The 18,464-nt window shown below is 38.1% G+C and overlaps 1 protein-coding gene across 1 annotated transcript in view; it reads right to left on the bottom strand.

The window, feature by feature from the left end:
* Positions 1-464: 464 nt before the first annotated feature.
* Positions 465-18,464, bottom strand: part of LAMA2 (laminin subunit alpha 2) — a 656,337-nt gene continuing 638,337 nt past the window's right edge. Inside the window, exons 51-57 of the mRNA XM_058435730.1 lie at positions 15,053-15,165; positions 14,543-14,732; positions 12,469-12,624; positions 9,818-9,971; positions 4,967-5,097; positions 2,852-3,074; positions 465-1,262 (exon numbers count right to left, since the gene is read on the bottom strand). Of these exons, the coding sequence (XP_058291713.1) occupies positions 1,105-1,262; positions 2,852-3,074; positions 4,967-5,097; positions 9,818-9,971; positions 12,469-12,624; positions 14,543-14,732; positions 15,053-15,165 (1,125 nt within the window). The 3' untranslated portion in view covers positions 465-1,104. The remainder of the gene's footprint in view (positions 1,263-2,851; positions 3,075-4,966; positions 5,098-9,817; positions 9,972-12,468; positions 12,625-14,542; positions 14,733-15,052; positions 15,166-18,464) is intronic.

Below are 18,464 nucleotides of genomic sequence, written 5' to 3'. Positions count from 1 at the left end.
GTTGTCAGAGATGATTATTCTTTTTTGCTAAAATTTCCATAGGAGAAAGAAGTTGCCTGTTCTTTTACATGTTCTGAATTATTAGACTGCAAGTATTGTCTACTAAAGATGGCAAATGAAACGTTTCCTTTTTAAGCTGGTGAATAAAATCAAGGCCAGTCTTCTCACAGAGCTCTTTGAAGATGACTGATGTAATGGGTAAAAGGAGAACAAAACACAGAACGTATTTAGAAAATGAATTTGTTAGGTCAAATTACAACTCCAAAAGACTCAATGAAATATGCCTTTTAAGTTCTGGTTTATGGTTTCCTGATAAGTTCAAATGCATTTCAGCATTATTCCTCTCCACGTAGGTGTAAATTGTGATATTCACTGTAGGCTTAGAGAGCCCCAAATCTTAGTACTGTAGTATCAAATGTGTGCTTAGTTGTCATTCATAAGCTTGGTTCTGGCATCTCCCCAAAGCCCATAAATCATTATCAAATAAGAAAATCAAGTAATTAAGCTTTCTGGCCTGAATCTGATCTATACCCTCTACCTTCAGCATAAAAAGCTATTCACTCATATGGCTAGTAGTTAAACTCTCTAATAATGAACTTGGGTCAGGAAAATGATGTACTAATTCTTTCATAAATAGAGTAAGGGAACTGATTTCCTCCCAATCACACATGCCAAATTCACTTGCTGTCAGTGGCTTGGACAGAAGGCCAAAGCTGTCATACATGGTAAAGGATGATAAAAGAAGTATTAATAGGAGTAAAAGTTAAAAAATAATTGCCTCCATAAATTACATCTGAACTCTTTCCTTGAGATGACTGGAGGGCATGTTGCAAATTCAACAATTTATGGCCAGTTACCTTTTATCCTTAAAATCACACAAAACAGGCAATTATTTAGAATGAAATAATCAGTTTAATATTTATAGACTTGAGAAAGAACTTGAATTAAAATTCAGTCTGGAGTCTGAATTAGCACCATCTGAATACAGAAAGAATTCTATGTACATGCACAAATTAGTTTAATTAACATATATAGGTAAAATATATTTGTTTTACTTGATATACTTGTTTTGACAGACTCTTCCTGGGGTTACACTTATTTTTATTAGTTGGCTGGGCATGATACAGGTTGAACGCCCCTCAGTTCCAGGGCCTTGGCAAAATTAACCTCCAGTGGCTTGCCCGTGCCTTTGGTGAGCTTCAGGGATCTGATGCAACCTCGGAACCGAATGCTGGTTGTCAGGCCAAACTGCTTGAGGTCATCTGAAAAAGGCAACGCAAGAGGGCTCAGCTTTGAAATGCTCCTACACCAAATATTAAGAGCATGTTTCAAAGTCGACTGTTAGCTTGAGATTAAATTGGAATGCTGTTTTATGCCAAGTTAGTGGTTTTGTTTTTAGCCTTACTAATACAATTGTAGAGAAAGATCAACTTAAATATTTTTTGAGACAGGTTCTTGCTCTGTTGCCTAGGCTGGAGTGCAATGGCGCAATCAAGGCTTACTGCAGCCTCAACCTCCTGGGCTCAAGCGATCCTTCCTTCGCCGTGTTGCCCAGGCTGCTCTCCAACTCCTGGGCTCAAGAGATCTGCCCATCTATGCCCAAAGTGTAATTCCAAAGTGTTGAGATTACAGGCATAAGCCACCATGCCCAGCCTCAACTTTTTAATAGTTAGTTATAAAATATGAAAACATCTAGAATTATACATCTTAAGACATGAAATAACTTGGTTTGGGATGAACAAATTTACAGTGACTTAAAATTGTCAAATGTTGCTTCATGAAACAAAGCAATTGATCAAATACTTTTAAGTACTGACTTAGAACTTTCTGAAGATGACTTTATCACTTTCTTATATTGTAAAAATAAATCCCTAAAGGTTAAGTAGGTTGGATATTCATGTAGAATCTTCCTCTTATTATAGAGGTGCTTGTTTCAGTAGGCCTACTAGGTGTTAATTAGGATCCCATTTCATAGACTGAATGGAGAAGTACATTACCTCCTTCATAATATCTTGGAATTTATCCTGATTGAAGCAAAAGATATTTTTAAAACCAGAAGCCACTTTGGAAAGAGGAGCTGTCATTGGGCCCCCCATTGCATTTTCTATCAACATTGCTCCGTCAACAATTGCTGAATATACATTTATTTTGCTTGTTTCATTAAGCAAAGGAGCTTTATATAAACAGGGACAAAAGTCCCTCTTAACAAAATGATGAAAGACCATTCCAGGAGGCTATGTTATTACAGTACTTATTAAGAGGCACTTGGCTTACTTCTCATCAAGTTGGCCACTCTTGTTTATGGGCACTTTAGGTAAATCTCTACAGTTCACATGCTATATTTAATGTGCTAGAGAAGGACTTTGAATGAGGATTTATTGCTAGGGTTTCTTTGTAATATAAATATAAACTCTATAATAACATAAGGGGGAAATTAGCTATGTTTAACCCAATGATTTCCAGAACTTGAGGAAATAAGTTCCATAACATTTTATGATTCCTCTGGTATATTAATTTTAAAAAAATCAGAAAGAACACCAAGTTTGGCTCCAATTGCTGTTAAATGCTTCATATCTTTTATAAGCCAAATTCATTTCCTCTAGCTTCAATCTCTCCACGAAGGAAACTTTGGGGGCTCTCATGAAAAGTTCAGTCCCATGTGGTTTATATAAGTAATATGTTCATTTTACACACTGGAAATTTTAGGTAATGTACAGATTCTAAGCAGATTCTAAAGCTAGGATGCAAGTACACATAAACACACATTCTTAGACACATGTAAATATAAATGTTTTCAAAACCACTAACATAAGAGAGCAAAGAAATTGTTGCTGGGATAGCCAACACTCACCTGGGAAGCCTCCAACAAACAGAGGGTCATTTGTGTCAGCTGACGTAGATGCTGGGTTTGGGCTTTGGGCTTCCACCTGGTTCCCATCGACTGTGAGCTCAATGCGGTGTTTGATCTTGTTGGCAGTGACTTTATGCCATTGTCCATCACACAAATGCCCTGGAACCCCAGCATCATAGACAGCGGTGAATCTGCCCGCGCCATTGTCCACATGAAACATCAACTGGAAAGTAGGAAATAGAACAGTCACAGATGGTTTCATTAAAGAAGTATCATGATGGTTCACACATACAAATTATCAGTTCTCTAGGAAAGACATCTGCCAGAATCACTTGAAATGGATGTAACTGGGCATATTGAAAAAAAATTTAAAATGACAGAAATTAAAGTATAAATCTAATCACCAGGAGTCACAAATTATGTTCTTTGCTTTGGGGCATTGTTGGGAGTTAATAGGCAAGATACGTAAAGCTGGTAATAATTCTGCTTTCAGAAAAATTTGAGGCCAGGTGACAAGAAAAGGACCTAGTGTACACAGGGAAAAATTCTACCTCAGATCTTTTTAGAATGTGAGAGTTCTTACTGAACCTTATAAAATTTTCTTAAAAGATACTGTTTAAAGTGACTGATTAATTTGGTTTACAAATTCAAAGTAAAGGATTTTTTAAATTTTAAACTTTTGATGTTTTAATTATATTTTTTTCCTTCATGGATTTCGTTTTATATACAAGATTGAGAGTTACATAAATTACATTTTGGAGCCCGTTTCATGTCACAGGTGCCAAAGACCTGAGTCAGAAGGCCAGTTAAATTCCTAACAATGAAGAACTTAGATTAGAAGTTCTGGTCTAAATGAGAAAAATCTGTTTTTAGTAATGTGGCAAGGCCCCTGAAATTTGAGATGACAGAATTCTTTTGAAGCTGGTGAAGAAACGAAACATATTGAAACATTAAAAACATTAGTCAGTTTGGCAGCACATTTGACAAGGTAAAAGAAAAGAAATGAAGTCTTAAAAAAGAAGATTAAAAATGCAAGTAAATAGGTGAAAAGTTTGTAAACTCTACTGATGTAATTATTACTGAAATGTTTACTATATTGGGTGGAGTTTGCATAACAGGCTTTTGCATGTAAAAGGAGCTTGGTGAGAAATGCACATGATAGCGATATATTGATGGTAACTGCCCTTAAGAGCATGTGATGAAAAGAAGCTTACTTGAAAAAGATGTAGTAAAAGTGTGTTTTGAAAATTTGGTAAAACTATTGTATTACTTATTTGTTCACTCTTTTTTACCTCTAAGCTGGTGGATCTTTTTTCCTATATTACCTTTGTTGGAGGACAGTTTGAAAATTGAGCAGAAGGAGGAAGAAAGCAAGAAAAAAATATTTTAGGTCACTATGTGATTTTTCTTCTTGGGAGGAAACACTAAGGGTGGAAACATGAACTGAGTTGAAGTATGATTCCTATTTAATAACCAAATAGAAAACTTGTGAAATTTCTTGTTTTGCCTTCTCTTTTTACCTGCTGCCTATAGTGCAAAGTTGTCTCACTGCAGGGCTGAAAGAGGTGTTTAGAATTTGATTATCAATTATTATCAAACTGACACACTACTTTTATAAATTTGCTGTTTTTTGAAATGGTAGCTGGATGCTTTTTAAAAAAAATTGAGAAACTGATATGTCAGTTGGCTACCTTGACTTCTAAGAGATGCCTAGCCTGTTAAAAGAGGCAGACTAATTTTAGATGATCCACACCTCCGCCTTTTCTCCCACTGGAGTCAATAGTTTCATAGACTGTGTGTTCCTTAAGAGGAGTATAAGAGTGTATTTACAGCAACAGAGTAAGAACTTGAGATCTCAAACTATTTGGTTCATTATTAGTCAACATAATTGGCTTGCTGTAGAATTAATGCATTTAAAGTTTATATTGGCCTGCAACATGCTGAAAACATACACAAATTGAAATAATCCAGAAGGATGAAAACATACAATTTAGCTTTCTCCCAACAAAGAATACAGCCGGGCTTCGAAATATTCGAGTTCCCCACACATGAACGATATCTACACATCAACAATATCATGAAGAAATCAGAAATGTTTGGATTGCTGACACTCACCTTTTCATCAATCATTTCAATACCCATTCCATCCATTTTTTGACTACTGATCCCCAGAAGAACTCCAGTCGTTCTAGTTGTGCGGAATTCAAATTCTACAAGAAGGTCCAATCCCACTTTGAATCCACCAACTGTAAAATGAAGATTTTAAAATATTGTGGATTAGAGTATGGGGATTGTTAATTCAAACGTGTACAATGCATGACTTTTTATTATATTTCAATTCAAATGCTAGCTAATTCTAATGAGAGCTGTAAGTTTCAGATCCTGCCTGGCCTATCTTCCACCATTGCATCATGTAACACACTCCATAGTTATTGCTTATTTTCTGGGCTACCTTCCCTTTTAGAATGTACATGCTATGAGATCAGGGGCATTGTCTATATTTTTCACCAGTTCATCCCTGTGCTTACCAAAGTATCTGGCACAACATGAAGGTTTAATATATATTATTTGAATAAATGGATACACACTGAGATTGACTCAAATAATCTCACTGTCAGGTATTAATATCTTAGAAGTCTCTCTGTTGGGTTAAGAAAAACATTTCAGTTATTTTTCAGTAAAGTTTTAGTGGGGCACACTAAATGGTGCTACAATCATCTGAAAGGGTTCAAAAGTTGCCACATATTTTATTAATAAAGAGAGAAACTGTAAGTACAATGTTGATGGGAAGCTTCTGGGACATAAATAGACTTATCTTGTTCATCCAGTTAATTCTTTTCTCTATGATTTTCCATATTTGACTCTTTGATTTTTTTTTTTTTTTAATCTTTGAGCAAGTATTTAAGATACGCCACTTAGGAACAAAGTGATATGTTAAGATCTGTCTAGACCACACCAACTGAACTGAGTATCAGGGAAATACTCAGGGGAATTTTCTCCAGGGCTTCTATTTATTAGGCAAGAAATAAATGCTATGTGTAGCCACGGCTGTCTCCAATGAAGGATGGTAGCTGTTATGTGAAAGACTTTCATTCTACTGAGAACCTTGATGGGTTTGGATTGGCAAAGGTGGGTTTATAGCAGATTTTATGAATAAAAGCTAGCCAGTTGTGCCTGGGCAACATAGGGACACCCCTTCTGTAAATGAATAAAAAAAGTAAAGTAAAGGGTAGAAGAAGCTGAATTGTTCTGCAAAATAAAACAAAAAGGGAGAAGTAAGGAGAAGAGAGGAATGACATGAGGAAGTTCGGCGAGGACAGAAGGAATGAAGAGGCCAATAAAAAGCCCCAGTGATTGGGTCGCTGGAAAACTTTTAAGAACAAAGATGTCAAAGGTTAAGATGAATTGTATGTTTTCCAGTGAAGTGATCTCTTCTGACCACCCAAGTCTTATGTAAATTGTATTACACTGTGTGTTCAGGGGATGGCAAGGGCCATTAGAAACAGAGGAAGTGAGTAAGAATTTTCTGGTTTGGTTTGATCCAGAATTATAAGAGCCCAGGCAGGATGGCAAGTCAATCCATTAAGTGCAAAAGCTGAAGCTGAAACTTGTCATAAAATTTGACTAAGAGAACGCCAGCCATCTGTGAATTCGCAGAAATCTTGGGGGAAGCTTTTAGACTTTCATAGCACATGGAATTCGGGGTTCAGGCTAACCTGTAATGTTTCAATATTTAACATATCCTGTGTTTTTCTGTTTTCTGCTTCTGTGTAGGTGAGGTTTCCTACCTACATTTTGGTGGAGGGTCTTACTCTTCTATCACCCCTACTACTTTGTATGGGAGTGTTAAAATCACCTGAAGCCTTGCTCAAATGCTGATTCCTCCATGAAACGTTTCCTGATTTCTCCAAACAAAATTAATCTTTTTTTCTAAGTATCTACAGAACTTTTTTTGTCTTTAATCATTTTTACTTGCCTTCTTTCCATTTCTTACCAGTTGATAATATATTCTTGATAGAAAGAACTATGTTTCTTATTTCTCTGTTTCCCATCATAATCTCCACATATTATGTGCTTATTAGTTTATTTCCAATGAACATACACATATTTCTATGATACCACGGGACTGAACGTTCTATCTTAAAGTATATTAATTAATTGCACATTTTAAAAATTATTATGCAGTTTTCATTGTAGAGATCTTTCACTTCTTTGGTTAATTTCTTAGTATTTTATTTTATTTGTAGCTACTGTAAATGGGATTACTTTCTTGATTTCTTTTTCTGATTGTTTGCTGTTGGCATATAGAAATGTTACTGATTTTTGTAGGTTGACTTTGTATCCTGCAGCTTTACTGAATTTATCCATCCTAATGGCTTTTTGGTGGGGTCTTTAGGCTTTTCCAAATACAAAATCATATCATTTGCCAACAAGGATAATTTGACTTCTTCCTTGGATGTCGTTTACTTTTTTCTCTTGTCTGACTGCTCTAGCTAGGACTTCCAATACTATGTTGAATAACAGTGGTGGGAGTGGGCATCCTTGTCGTGTTCCAGATCTTAAAGTACAATAAAAACTATAAAACAATGATGCAAGAAATTCAAGAGGGCACAAAAATAAGATATTCCATGTTAATGGATTGGAAGAATCAATATTGTTAAAATGTCCATACTACCCAGAGCAATCTGCAGATTTAATATAATCCCTATTAAAATACCAATGAGATTCTTCACAGAAATAGAAAAAATTCCTAGAATTCATGTGAAACCCAGAATAGCCACAGCTATCCTATGCAAAAAGAACAAAATTGGAAGAATTACATTACCGGACTTCAAATTATACCACAGAACGATAGTAACCCAAACGGCATAGTACTGGCATAAAAACAGGCACATAGACCAGTGCAAAAGAATAGAGAAGCCAGAAATAAATCCATACATCTACAGTGAACTCATTTTCCATAGAGGTTCTAAGAACATACATTAGGGAAAGGACAGTCTCTTCAATAAATGGTGCTGGGTAAACTGGATATTCATATGCGGAAGAATGAAACTAGATCCCTACCTCTCGCCATATACAAAAATCAAATCAAAGTGGATTAGAGACTTGAATCTAAGAGATCCAACTATGAAACTATTACAGTAAAACACGGGGGGAAATTCTCCAGGACATTGAAATGGGCAAAGACTTCCTGAGTAATACCCACAAGCACAGGAAACCAAAGTAAAAATAGACAAATGGGATCACATCAAGTTAAAAAGCTTCTGCACAGCAAAGTAAACAATCAACAAAGTGAAGTGACAACCCACAGAATGGGATAAAATATTTGCAAACTACCCATCTGAGAAGGGATTAATAACCAGAATATAAAAGGAATTCAAACAATTCTATGGGAAAAAATCTAATAATCCTATCTAAAAATGGGTACAAGATTTGGATAGACATTTCTCAAACGAAGATATTCGGATGGCAAACAGGTACATGAAAAAGTGCTCAACATCACTGATCATCGGAGAAATGCCAATCAAAACTACAATGAGCTATCCTCTCACCCAAGTTAAAATGGCTTTATCCAAAAGACAGGCAATAACGAATGATGACGAGGATGTGGAGAAAAGGGAACCCTTGTACACCGTTGGTGGGAATGTAAACTAGTGCAACTGCTATGTAGAACAGTTTGGAGGTTCCTCAAAACACCAAAAATAGAGCTACCATATGATCCATCAATTCCACTCTAACATATATACCCAAAAGAATATCGAAGAGATATTATGCACTCCCACGTTTACTGCAACACTATTTACAATAGCCAAGATTTGGAAGCCACCTAAGTGTCCATTAGCAGATGAATGGATAAAGAAAATGTGGTACATATACACAATGGATATGAATAAGCCATAAGAAAGAATGAGATCCTGCCATCTGCAACAACGTGGGTGGTTCTCGAGGTCATTATGTTAAGTGAAATAAGCCAGGCACACAAAGGCAAATATCACATGTTCTCATTTATCTGTGGGAGCTAAAAATTAAAGCAATTGAACTCATGGAGATAGAAAGTAGAAGGATAGTTACCAGAGGTTGGGAAGGTTAGTGGCAGGGAGGAGTAGGGATGATTAATGATACAAAAATAGTTTGAATAAGATTTAGTATTCGCTAGCACAAGGTAACTACAGTAAAAAAAAAAAAAAATTTAATTGTACATTTAAAAATAACTAAAAGAGTATAATCAGATTGTTCGAAACATAAAGGATACATGTTTGAGGTGATGGACACCCCATTTACTCTGATATGATTATTATGCATTGCATGCCTACATCAAAATATCTCAGGTCACCCATAAATATATACACCCATTGTGTACCCACAAAAATTAAAAATTAAAGTATTAAAAAATTATTATGTAGAGGTTATTTCCTATTTCTTTTTCCTAACTGTACCTTCATGACCAGTGATATAAAACCATACTGGAAATGTTCATTGGAAACGGAGTGGAGAAATCCAGGAAAGATGCCAGTCATTGTCACCATCAACAAGAAAGGGACACGGGTATGCATTGTGTGTATGAGTGTGTGTTGATGGGGAGGAGATTATGAAATACAGCCTTGCAGGGAATTGAAAAGAAGAAAAAAATCCTATCTCATCTCCAGAAACTGGAAGGTAGAAAAACAACATAGTATAAACATATGAGTGTTCTTGCAAAATTATTTATTTTGCTGTTCTTAATCTCCAGTGAAGGAGATAGGATAAATTCTCTAAATAGACCTTTACTTTACTTCTTCTATTCTTATCAGGATCAGACCCATGAATTTTTAAGAGGCATTTTTGAAATTACTTCCATAAGTTTCTTTTTGGCTTAAATAAAGGATACTAGTTTAGGACTCTAGGAACTTTTATTATTTGGTGCTAGCAAGAAGTTAGTATTTGTATCTAGTTAATAATCAACAGGAAGGAAATGAAAGGCCTTACCTGCTTTGGCAAAACCAGTTCCGTCAAAATATGTTCCCTTCTGAGCATTTGCAAAACATGTCCCAACATGGAAGCTGGAGGTGGGCTGTTCCAGATCGGCAGGGGCCTCTGCCATGTGGAGATTCCTGATGCAGCCATCAATGCTATAGGTCACCTAAACATTCAGATCAGAAGAAACAAATGTCAGGTTTTAGCAGAACTTTGTCTTTATGTAGAATACAATCATTTGGGCTGGGCGCGGTGGCTCACGCCTCTAATCCCAGCACTTTGAGAGGCCGAGGCGGGCGGATCACGAGGTCAGGAGATCGAGACCATCCTGGCTAACATGGTGAAACCCCGTCTCTACTAAAAATACAAAAAATTAGCCAGGCGAGGTGGCGGGCGCCTGTAGTCCCAGCTACGCGGGAGGCTGAGGCAGGAGAATGGCGTGAACCCCGGGAGGTGGAGCTTGCAGTGAGCCGAGATCGCGCCACTGCACTCCAGCCTGGGTGAGAGAGCGAGACTCCTTCTCAAAAAAAAACAAAAAAAACCAAAAAAAAAACAATCATTTGTGAGGTGCTCTATGTGTGTAGTTATTGGCCAGTTGTCTTAGGATAGGACATCCCCCAAAGCTGCCTGGGTTCTCTGTTAACCACCAGGTTTCCTGGCATGGATGCAGAAAATCCTGTGTTGTGCTTCTCAACTTGTATGTATCTAACCTGGAATATGACTCTTCTCATAGTCTAAATACTGCACACTATGTCTCCATTGGTTTGACAGAGCTATGGGCCCCATGTGGGTATCATAAGTTTTAATTGGTCTCTTATGTTCCTGATTTTATGTTTCTATTAATAGTTTATTAACCTTACTATATACCCATTTTGTCATAGCCTATGTTCAATTTCTATTTGAAAAGATAATTAGGTTTGGTTCAGTGCTTCTTCCTTTTGAATATCTAATGAAAGCAGCAGACCGTCCCCTAAGAAAATGCAAATATGCGTAAAACTTGAAAGTTTGCATGAAACATTGGGGATTCAAGGAATTTAGAAGTAACTCAATCACACTCTGGTCCATTATATTTTATCTGTTTTTAGAAATTCAAGTGAATTGCTTGTACCAGTGTCACTTCAGAGACTTTTGTTTTTGATAGACCTAAAAAGCATATCCAATAGCCATGAAAGGACAGTAATACTGAATATCCACAAGAGAAGCCAAATACTGAGAATTACAACTATAATGGGTGATTGTCTTTGATGAATGAACAAATCTACATTATCACGTGTTCTAATTTGAGTATAGAAATGTATCACATTTGTATCTAGTGTGTTCTCCAAAAGCACCAATCAATCCCCCGTGCTTCTCTCAGAGTAACACTTTCCAAAGGAAACTAGGATATACGGTCTGATAAAAAATTATTTTGTGACTATTGATTTACAAAACTGTGAGGGCTTTAAATTCTGAATCCAAAATTGGATAACTGTACTCTGACTACTGCATGCTAAATCTCTATACCTGAGACACCATGAATACATACCGTCATTTTCATCTTTCAGTGCTTTTTATATGCCTGCTACTCTTCCAGTCACTTTATTTATTTATTTATTTATTTATTTATTTATTTATTTATTTATTTATTTTTTGAGACATGGTCTCGCTCTGTTGCCCAGGCTGGAATGCAGTGGTGCTATTACAGCTCACTGCAACCTCTGCCCCTCGGGTTCAAGTGATTCTCGTGCCTCAGCCCCCGAAGTAGCTGGGACTACAGACACACACCACCACACTTGGCTGATTTTTTGTATTTTTAGTAGAGACAGGGTTTTGCTATGTTGGCCAGGCTTGTCTTGAACTTCTGGTCTCAAGTGATCTGCCTGCCTTGGCCTCCCAAAGTGCTGGGATTACCGGGGTGAGCCACCACGCCCAACCCAATCACTTTAAATAAATTACCTCATTTAATCTTTATGCAATCCTTTTTGTTTAGTATTATCATTACCCCATTGTGCAAAAGAGAAATCTTTGTTAAAAAAAGATTAACTTGCTCCAAAACACACAGCCAGTCAATAGTTAAATAGGTATTCTAACCAAGACAGTCTGGCTCCAGGTTCTCCACTCAGTGTTCCGTGGCATTGTCTCTCGTAATCTAATCTGTCTAAAAAACCTTCGGTCGGCCGGGCGCAGTGGCTCATGCCTGTAATCCCAGCACTTCGGGAGGCCGAGGCAGGCGGATCATGAGGTCAGGAGATTGAGACCATCCTGGCTAACACGGTGAAACCCTGTCTCTATTAAAAGTACACCCGGTCTCTATTAAAAGTACACCCTGTCTCTATTAAAAGTACAAAAGTTAGCCAGGCATGGTGGTGGGTGCCTGTAGTCCCAGCTACTCGGGACTACAGTCCCCGGGCTGAGGCAGGAGAATGGCATGAACCCGGGAGGGAGAGCTTGCAGTGAGCCAAGATCGCACCACTGCACTCCAGCCTGAGCGACAGAGCGAGACTCTGTCTCAAAACAAACACAAACAAACAAACAAACAAAAAACCCTTCTGTCCCTTATCAGAAAAGATGACTTCCTACTCACCTATCAGTTTTCATGGGCCCATGTGACCTAATAAGTCAAAATATATCAATAAATGAATCAGCCACATATTTAAGTAATAAAGAAGAAATCAGATATTTACTGGACCAATTCTTCGGGTAGTGTAGTTGATGGGTAACCCACCAACATACAGCATTCCCACGACATCCAGGATGTCAGCTTTTTTGGGACTGATGGTTCTGTTGGAAGCCCCATCTACATAAAGAATTCCTTCTTGCTTACTTCTCATTATCGTAATCTACAAAAAAGAAAGGAGTCATTAATGCCAATCCTGAACAAATTTCAAATATGCAGAGTATAAGACATAAGGACTTTAACGATGTTACCAAGAAAAAATTGAAACAGTATGTGCTAAGCCCATTATATATGGGAAAGTTAAACCCATTTTACAGAATATCTCAAATTCTGTCTTTTCCATGACTACTATCACCAAAAGAATACCAAATTTTCCTGGGTCAGTTTTAGGTTGAAGTCTCCTCGGTAGGTTGCTAAGTGTGGATATGTGTGGACAGGGAGGAATGTTGTAAGGAATCCTGCAGACTAATAGCACTTTCATGAATTAAGTGGGCAGCAAAATTCATGTACAGTTTCAAAAGTGCATTAGTTGGATTGAGCAAAGAGCCTGGGCTCCCAACACGATTTCAGATACGCTACATCCCTTTGCCTAACAGGCCTTTCTTGTGCAGAATTAAAGAAAGAGTGGTACAAATAAGCTGCACTTCTTTCTGCAGAATCTGATTAGTACAAAGTGGGGAAGGAAGATAGAGAACTGACTGAGGCTGAAATTAGGGCAGTGGAGTGAATTATCTTCTGAGACAGAATGAAGTAAGGGGTGTAAAGACTGGCTGGAGTATAAAAACCTTGAGTCTGAATTTAGGTAAAGGAGCGTGAAAGCCTGTGAAATGCTAAAGTACCATGATGGTTTAAAAATGAGTCTGGGTCAGGATTAGAGTAATTTAACACTTCATTTTACACGTATCTATTCTGGTTTGGGAAGTAATTTTTAAAAACCATCAAAAATAAAATCCATTATTAATTTGACTAATTAGAGTATTTAAGTTCCCTTTCTTAATCCCAGCCTCATTGTGGTTCAACAATATGTCTTTTTCTCAAATGTCATATTTATTATTCTATTAGCTAGAGATGGAAGAAATCTTAATGAGAGCTCCTTCGTTTGGATCCGTATTTGCTAGTCGTAAGCTCCCGGCAAAAATGAAGATTCCTTTTCTTATTTCCATGATAACAAATTGGTTGGCTTTGCGTTTTTTAAGGTTCTTTGGCTTTCTAGAATATGACAAGTCAAAGTATGTTAACATTAACCAAATCTAACATCTAATAATATCGTACTCCGAAAATTAAAAATTTTATTGGTCTACCTAGGGAAACTTTACTTTAATAGGCTATCGCAGGTGCAGAGACAAATGTTGAAATTTTGTTTTAATCAGGCAGTATATTATCTATTTGCAGTCATGCCAAAGAGGACAGTAAGCTGACAAACGAGCCTTCTGTGCCCATAATAGTACCAGTTTCTGGGTGTAAGGCCAACGTTTTTAAAGTTGTTCCAAATAACTGTCAGTAGAAATGATACCTTAGAGCCCTTTAAACACGATCAACCAGAGATTCCTGGATTCCTGGTTTTCACAGACCACTGTGTGGTTAGGTGGTCTGTGAAAACCCGGGGGTTGGGACCCATTTTAGTGTTGCCAACTTTTGCTTTTGGCAAATACTATTTCATAATAGAAAGGCCTTTTAGTCACCATAAAAATGCTATAATATAATCTCAGAATAAATATTATTCCTTAAAATTGAATACATCGAGCTTGATGGTGAACACACTCTGTTGTTCTACGTTTCTCACTTAAAGCAGTGGAAATGTCTTCAGCCACCTGGCCTCAGTTTATGGGTAGATGTTTAAGAACCACAGCCATATAGCAGTGATGGAACCATGATGAGGCATGTCAGTGGTCAAATGTAAACCTACACAGGTCTGAGCACATTTTCCAAGATTGTGGTAGTTGTATATGGCACTCATTTTATTTTTAGCTTCTGCCAGAGTCAGTGTCTGCCCTGGCAAAATATACTGGCACTAGGAGAATGCTGATGGCTGCCACTCAGTAATTCCCTTAGGGTACTGCCAATATCCAGGGGACTATTACCTTGTGCCACTGGCCATCATTGATTTTGGTGGGGATCATGGTGTGGGTGTCCCCACTCCCCAAGTCATAGCTGAAGTAGGGCAATCCATTTCTCAGCTGAACTGTTGCAAAATCAGCATGATTGATGCGAGCCATGTAAAAAAGCAAGCCGGATTCAGCTTCGGTTCTTACTTCCAACTCAATTGTGAGACTGTGAAACAAAAGCACGCAAAGTCAAACAGAAAAATAACAGCATTCTCATGCTAAAATAGAGCGGTATCAGATCATGGCTGCATTTTCATAAAGGAGAGTAAAACCTTCTCAGAGATGAGGAATTTACCGGGCTACTGATTTCCTAAATTGGGCTCCTCAGGCTCAGACAAATAAAATTCTATTCTCTATTGTACTCAGTGAATTAAAAGAAAAGCTAACTTCATTAATTAGTAAGTGTAGTAGATTCAACTTGATTAAACACGAATACTCAGTTCCTCATTTATCGGTTCTTTCCCAGTGTCTCAGGATGATACATACCGGTTTTTAACTTTGGTGTCATCAAATGCAATTGCAATGTGACTGTTTCTTGAAAGCCCGAACTGCTTGCTCCCTATCAAAAGAGCTGGTTCTGATTCTGCAGCACAAGGACCCTGTGAAATACATACCCAGGAGAGAAAGACAGGAGATTATGGACTGTTCTTTAAAAAGGTAATGATGCTGTCTGTCTAATTGTTTCTTACATATTAGCATAATTCTTTAAGAATAAAAACTATACATTATTCATCTCTGTAGTCTACTGCATAGTAAGTACTTATTATCGAGTGCTCAGTGAGTGTGAATCGGTTTTCTTATATCACACCCTTGAATTGCTAAAGGAATGTGCTCAGACATATTTATTGATTAACTCATAGTTTCATTATCCTCTAAAAATTTATTTATATTTCGGAGAAAACTGGAATTTCCCTTTCATTTTTCCTTCACGTATGAAGAGTTCTATTCTTAGAAGATCGAACAGGGAAAATGACAAGCTAGCCACTTGGGTTATAAGAGTAGAAAAATGTGTTTTTTCTTGCCCTCCCCATTTCCATCTCCCACTATATTACTTTTTCTTGAAAATTATCAGTCCACTAGAAGGTTTCCATGAATTTAGACTTTCAAGATGGTGTATCTAAACCTGCACGTCAGCCCATTCAGGCCCTTGCCAGTTGCTAGGCAACCCAGCACATTTTAAAAATGTAACCCACCATACGCCATTTCAACTGCCACTGTTCAAAGATCAGCTTCCTAGGGTGCTGAGGGGGAGAGCTAGGTGCGGGGCTGTGCAGTCACATGGTTTAATGCTCTGCTGTCACCATCTTGAAATTCTTAATAATTTTTCAGTGAGGGGCCCTGCATTTTCAATTTTGCACTGGGCCTTGCAAAGCATACAGCAGTCCTGGCTAAGTAGATCACATTTGGCTACCATAACACACAGCTCCATAAATAATCAAGGCTCCTTAAATTACCAAAGCCACAATTCCTTTCCCTGTTCTCTATTTTCACAAGATAGGTCGATATACAGGCTGCTTATGACATCTCTTAGAACACACAGTACATGAGAAAATAACCTGCACACTCTCACCAACACATCTGTTTTTAAGATCTGCACTTAATAGCTCTGGCTGGGCCACTGCCCCAGTGAGTGCTGACTCAGCAGAGGTTCTCAAGCAGCCCAACGCAGGCTCTTGATGCACAGTGTTCTTCCCGAAGAGTGTACCTCAGAGATGACTCATCAGCACACAGGAAATTTTTACTTGATGAGGAAAAGCCTTGTTCTCTTTTCTCTTGATCTTAGTCAAACGAAGCACTCTGCCACAGCAGGTAAAAGGCTTAAAGTGTTTTGAAATGCTGTAAAATTGGTCTTCATGGAAGTATTTCCCTTATTGCTTCCCAGGAGATGGTCAGTTACAAAGAGCAGACTGTGGCCGAAATTCACACAGCTATGCAAAACCCCGTGGGTAGGACAGGAAAATGCTATTCATTCGCACAGCTGAATGGCCTCTTTTAGAGTCAGCATGTGGCACCTTTCTTATTACGCTGCCTGCAAAAAGAGCCCGAATGGAGAGGCCTCGGTAGCTTAAGATCTCGGTCATGAATACTCCTATTAATAGAATTGGGATCTTTTATCAGCCTCTCACGATATTTCCCGGACAGAGGACCACCTCGAGAAACATGCGCGGCCTGCAGTCTTCCTCAGAAATCGCTAAGATAATCCTATCTGCTGTGAGTCCACTGGGGGCAGAATTTCACTGAAACATCTTTACACCCTCAGCTCTGAAAATTGAAGGATTAAAAAATGTGAATGGATGCTGCGGAATTAGGAAACAATTACATGTAGCTTCAAAGAGAACCACCAGTGGGTTACGTCCATATTATTGCGTAACCAGTGGGTTACGTCCATATTAGTGCTCATACAGTCACTCGTCTAATTACTATATGTAAATGTCAATATAACTTCTCTATTAAAATTTAAAAATTTTTCAAGGTGGCAGTTGTACACTCCTGGTAGCAGCTGTATGTTATGGGGAACTTTTTGATTGCTGGTAGACTGGACAGGTGTATCCAAAACTGGTCCTGAGCTAAGCAGCAGTTTTTTGCTTTGTTTTAATTTTGTTGTTGTTTCGTCGTATATGATGAGATTTTCTAGATGGACAAGGCACTGGTCAAGCCATTTTAGAAAAAAACCTTTGACCAGAAAAGGACAGGGACTTTGTCAAAGTTCTTTTAAGAATCATTACAGGATACATCCACTTGAAATTTAGGAAGAAGAGCACCTCCTGGATTAGATCCTCCATTTCTGCAACAGGCAGCCCTCGAGAAGCAGGCAGAAGCAGTGCTTAATAAAACGGTGTTCTCAGATGAGCCAATGTTACGGAAAAGAGTTGTACCAAACTGATCACTCTAACACGTAACCTCAAAGTTTAAAGCCATTATGGTGTATAGTCCTTTGTTTTTGAGGACATCCAAGGTGACGTTTACTATCATTGATTTGCAACAGGATGGATATTGTTTTAATAAAACTTCTATCACCTTCCTTTATTAAACTGGCAGTTGGAAAAGGACTGAGAAGTGCTGGTGTAAGAGGGTTTTAAAAAATATGTACCTTAGAATTTCAATGGGACAAAAATTCCCCACCCTCTAATTTGAGAGTGTTTTGTACAAATCTCGATCTCCCCCTTGCTTGGTTAAAGGATGTCTTCCTTGCATCACTTTTCCTTGGGTAAACTGAAACCAAGTCTGATGGGTGTAAGGGATGGGCGTGGTGGCTCATGTTTGTAATCCCAGCATTTGGAAAGCCGAGGCAGGAAGATCGCTTGAGGCTAGTAGTTTGAGACCAGCCTGGGCAACAAAATGAGGACCCCTGCCCCCTCCGTCTCTCCAAAAGAACAACAACAAAAAAAAAAATTAAAAAAATAAAAAATTAGCCGGGCATGTTGCATGCTGAAAGCCCCAGCTACTTGGGAGGCTAAGGCAGGAGAATCGCTTGAGCCCAGGAGTTCAAGGTTAGAGGGAGCTATGACTGCATCACTGCACTCCAGCCTGGACAGTAGAGCAAGAACCTGTCTCAAAAAGAAAAAAACATGATGGTTTCAGGGCAGCACCAGTTTACTGCTTTGCCTGGTGTGGCTTCCTCTTCTCTTCCTTCTGCCTCATGTCCCACAGTGGGTGGAGCTGCTCATACAGCTGCTCAAGCTTCTTTTTTCCTTCTAGCATTTTAAAGGGGGAACAAGTGAGATGGAACAGAAACTGCCCTGTGCTTTGCTCAGAAATAAAATGATCTTATCACTAAGGATGTTTTCAACTCTGCTTGCCCCTGAAATCTAAGCTAAGAAAAAAGGATAAGAGAAAAGATCTAATGAGGTAATTTTAAGGAACTTTTAAAGAATGGTCACTGCAAGATGAATCATCC

The sequence above is a fragment of the Hylobates moloch genome, unplaced genomic scaffold (assembly GCF_009828535.3).
Source record: "Hylobates moloch isolate HMO894 unplaced genomic scaffold, HMol_V3 SCAFFOLD_2, whole genome shotgun sequence".
Lineage (NCBI taxonomy): Eukaryota > Metazoa > Chordata > Mammalia > Primates > Hylobatidae > Hylobates > Hylobates moloch.
This window is presented reverse-complemented; position numbering and strand designations above follow the sequence as displayed.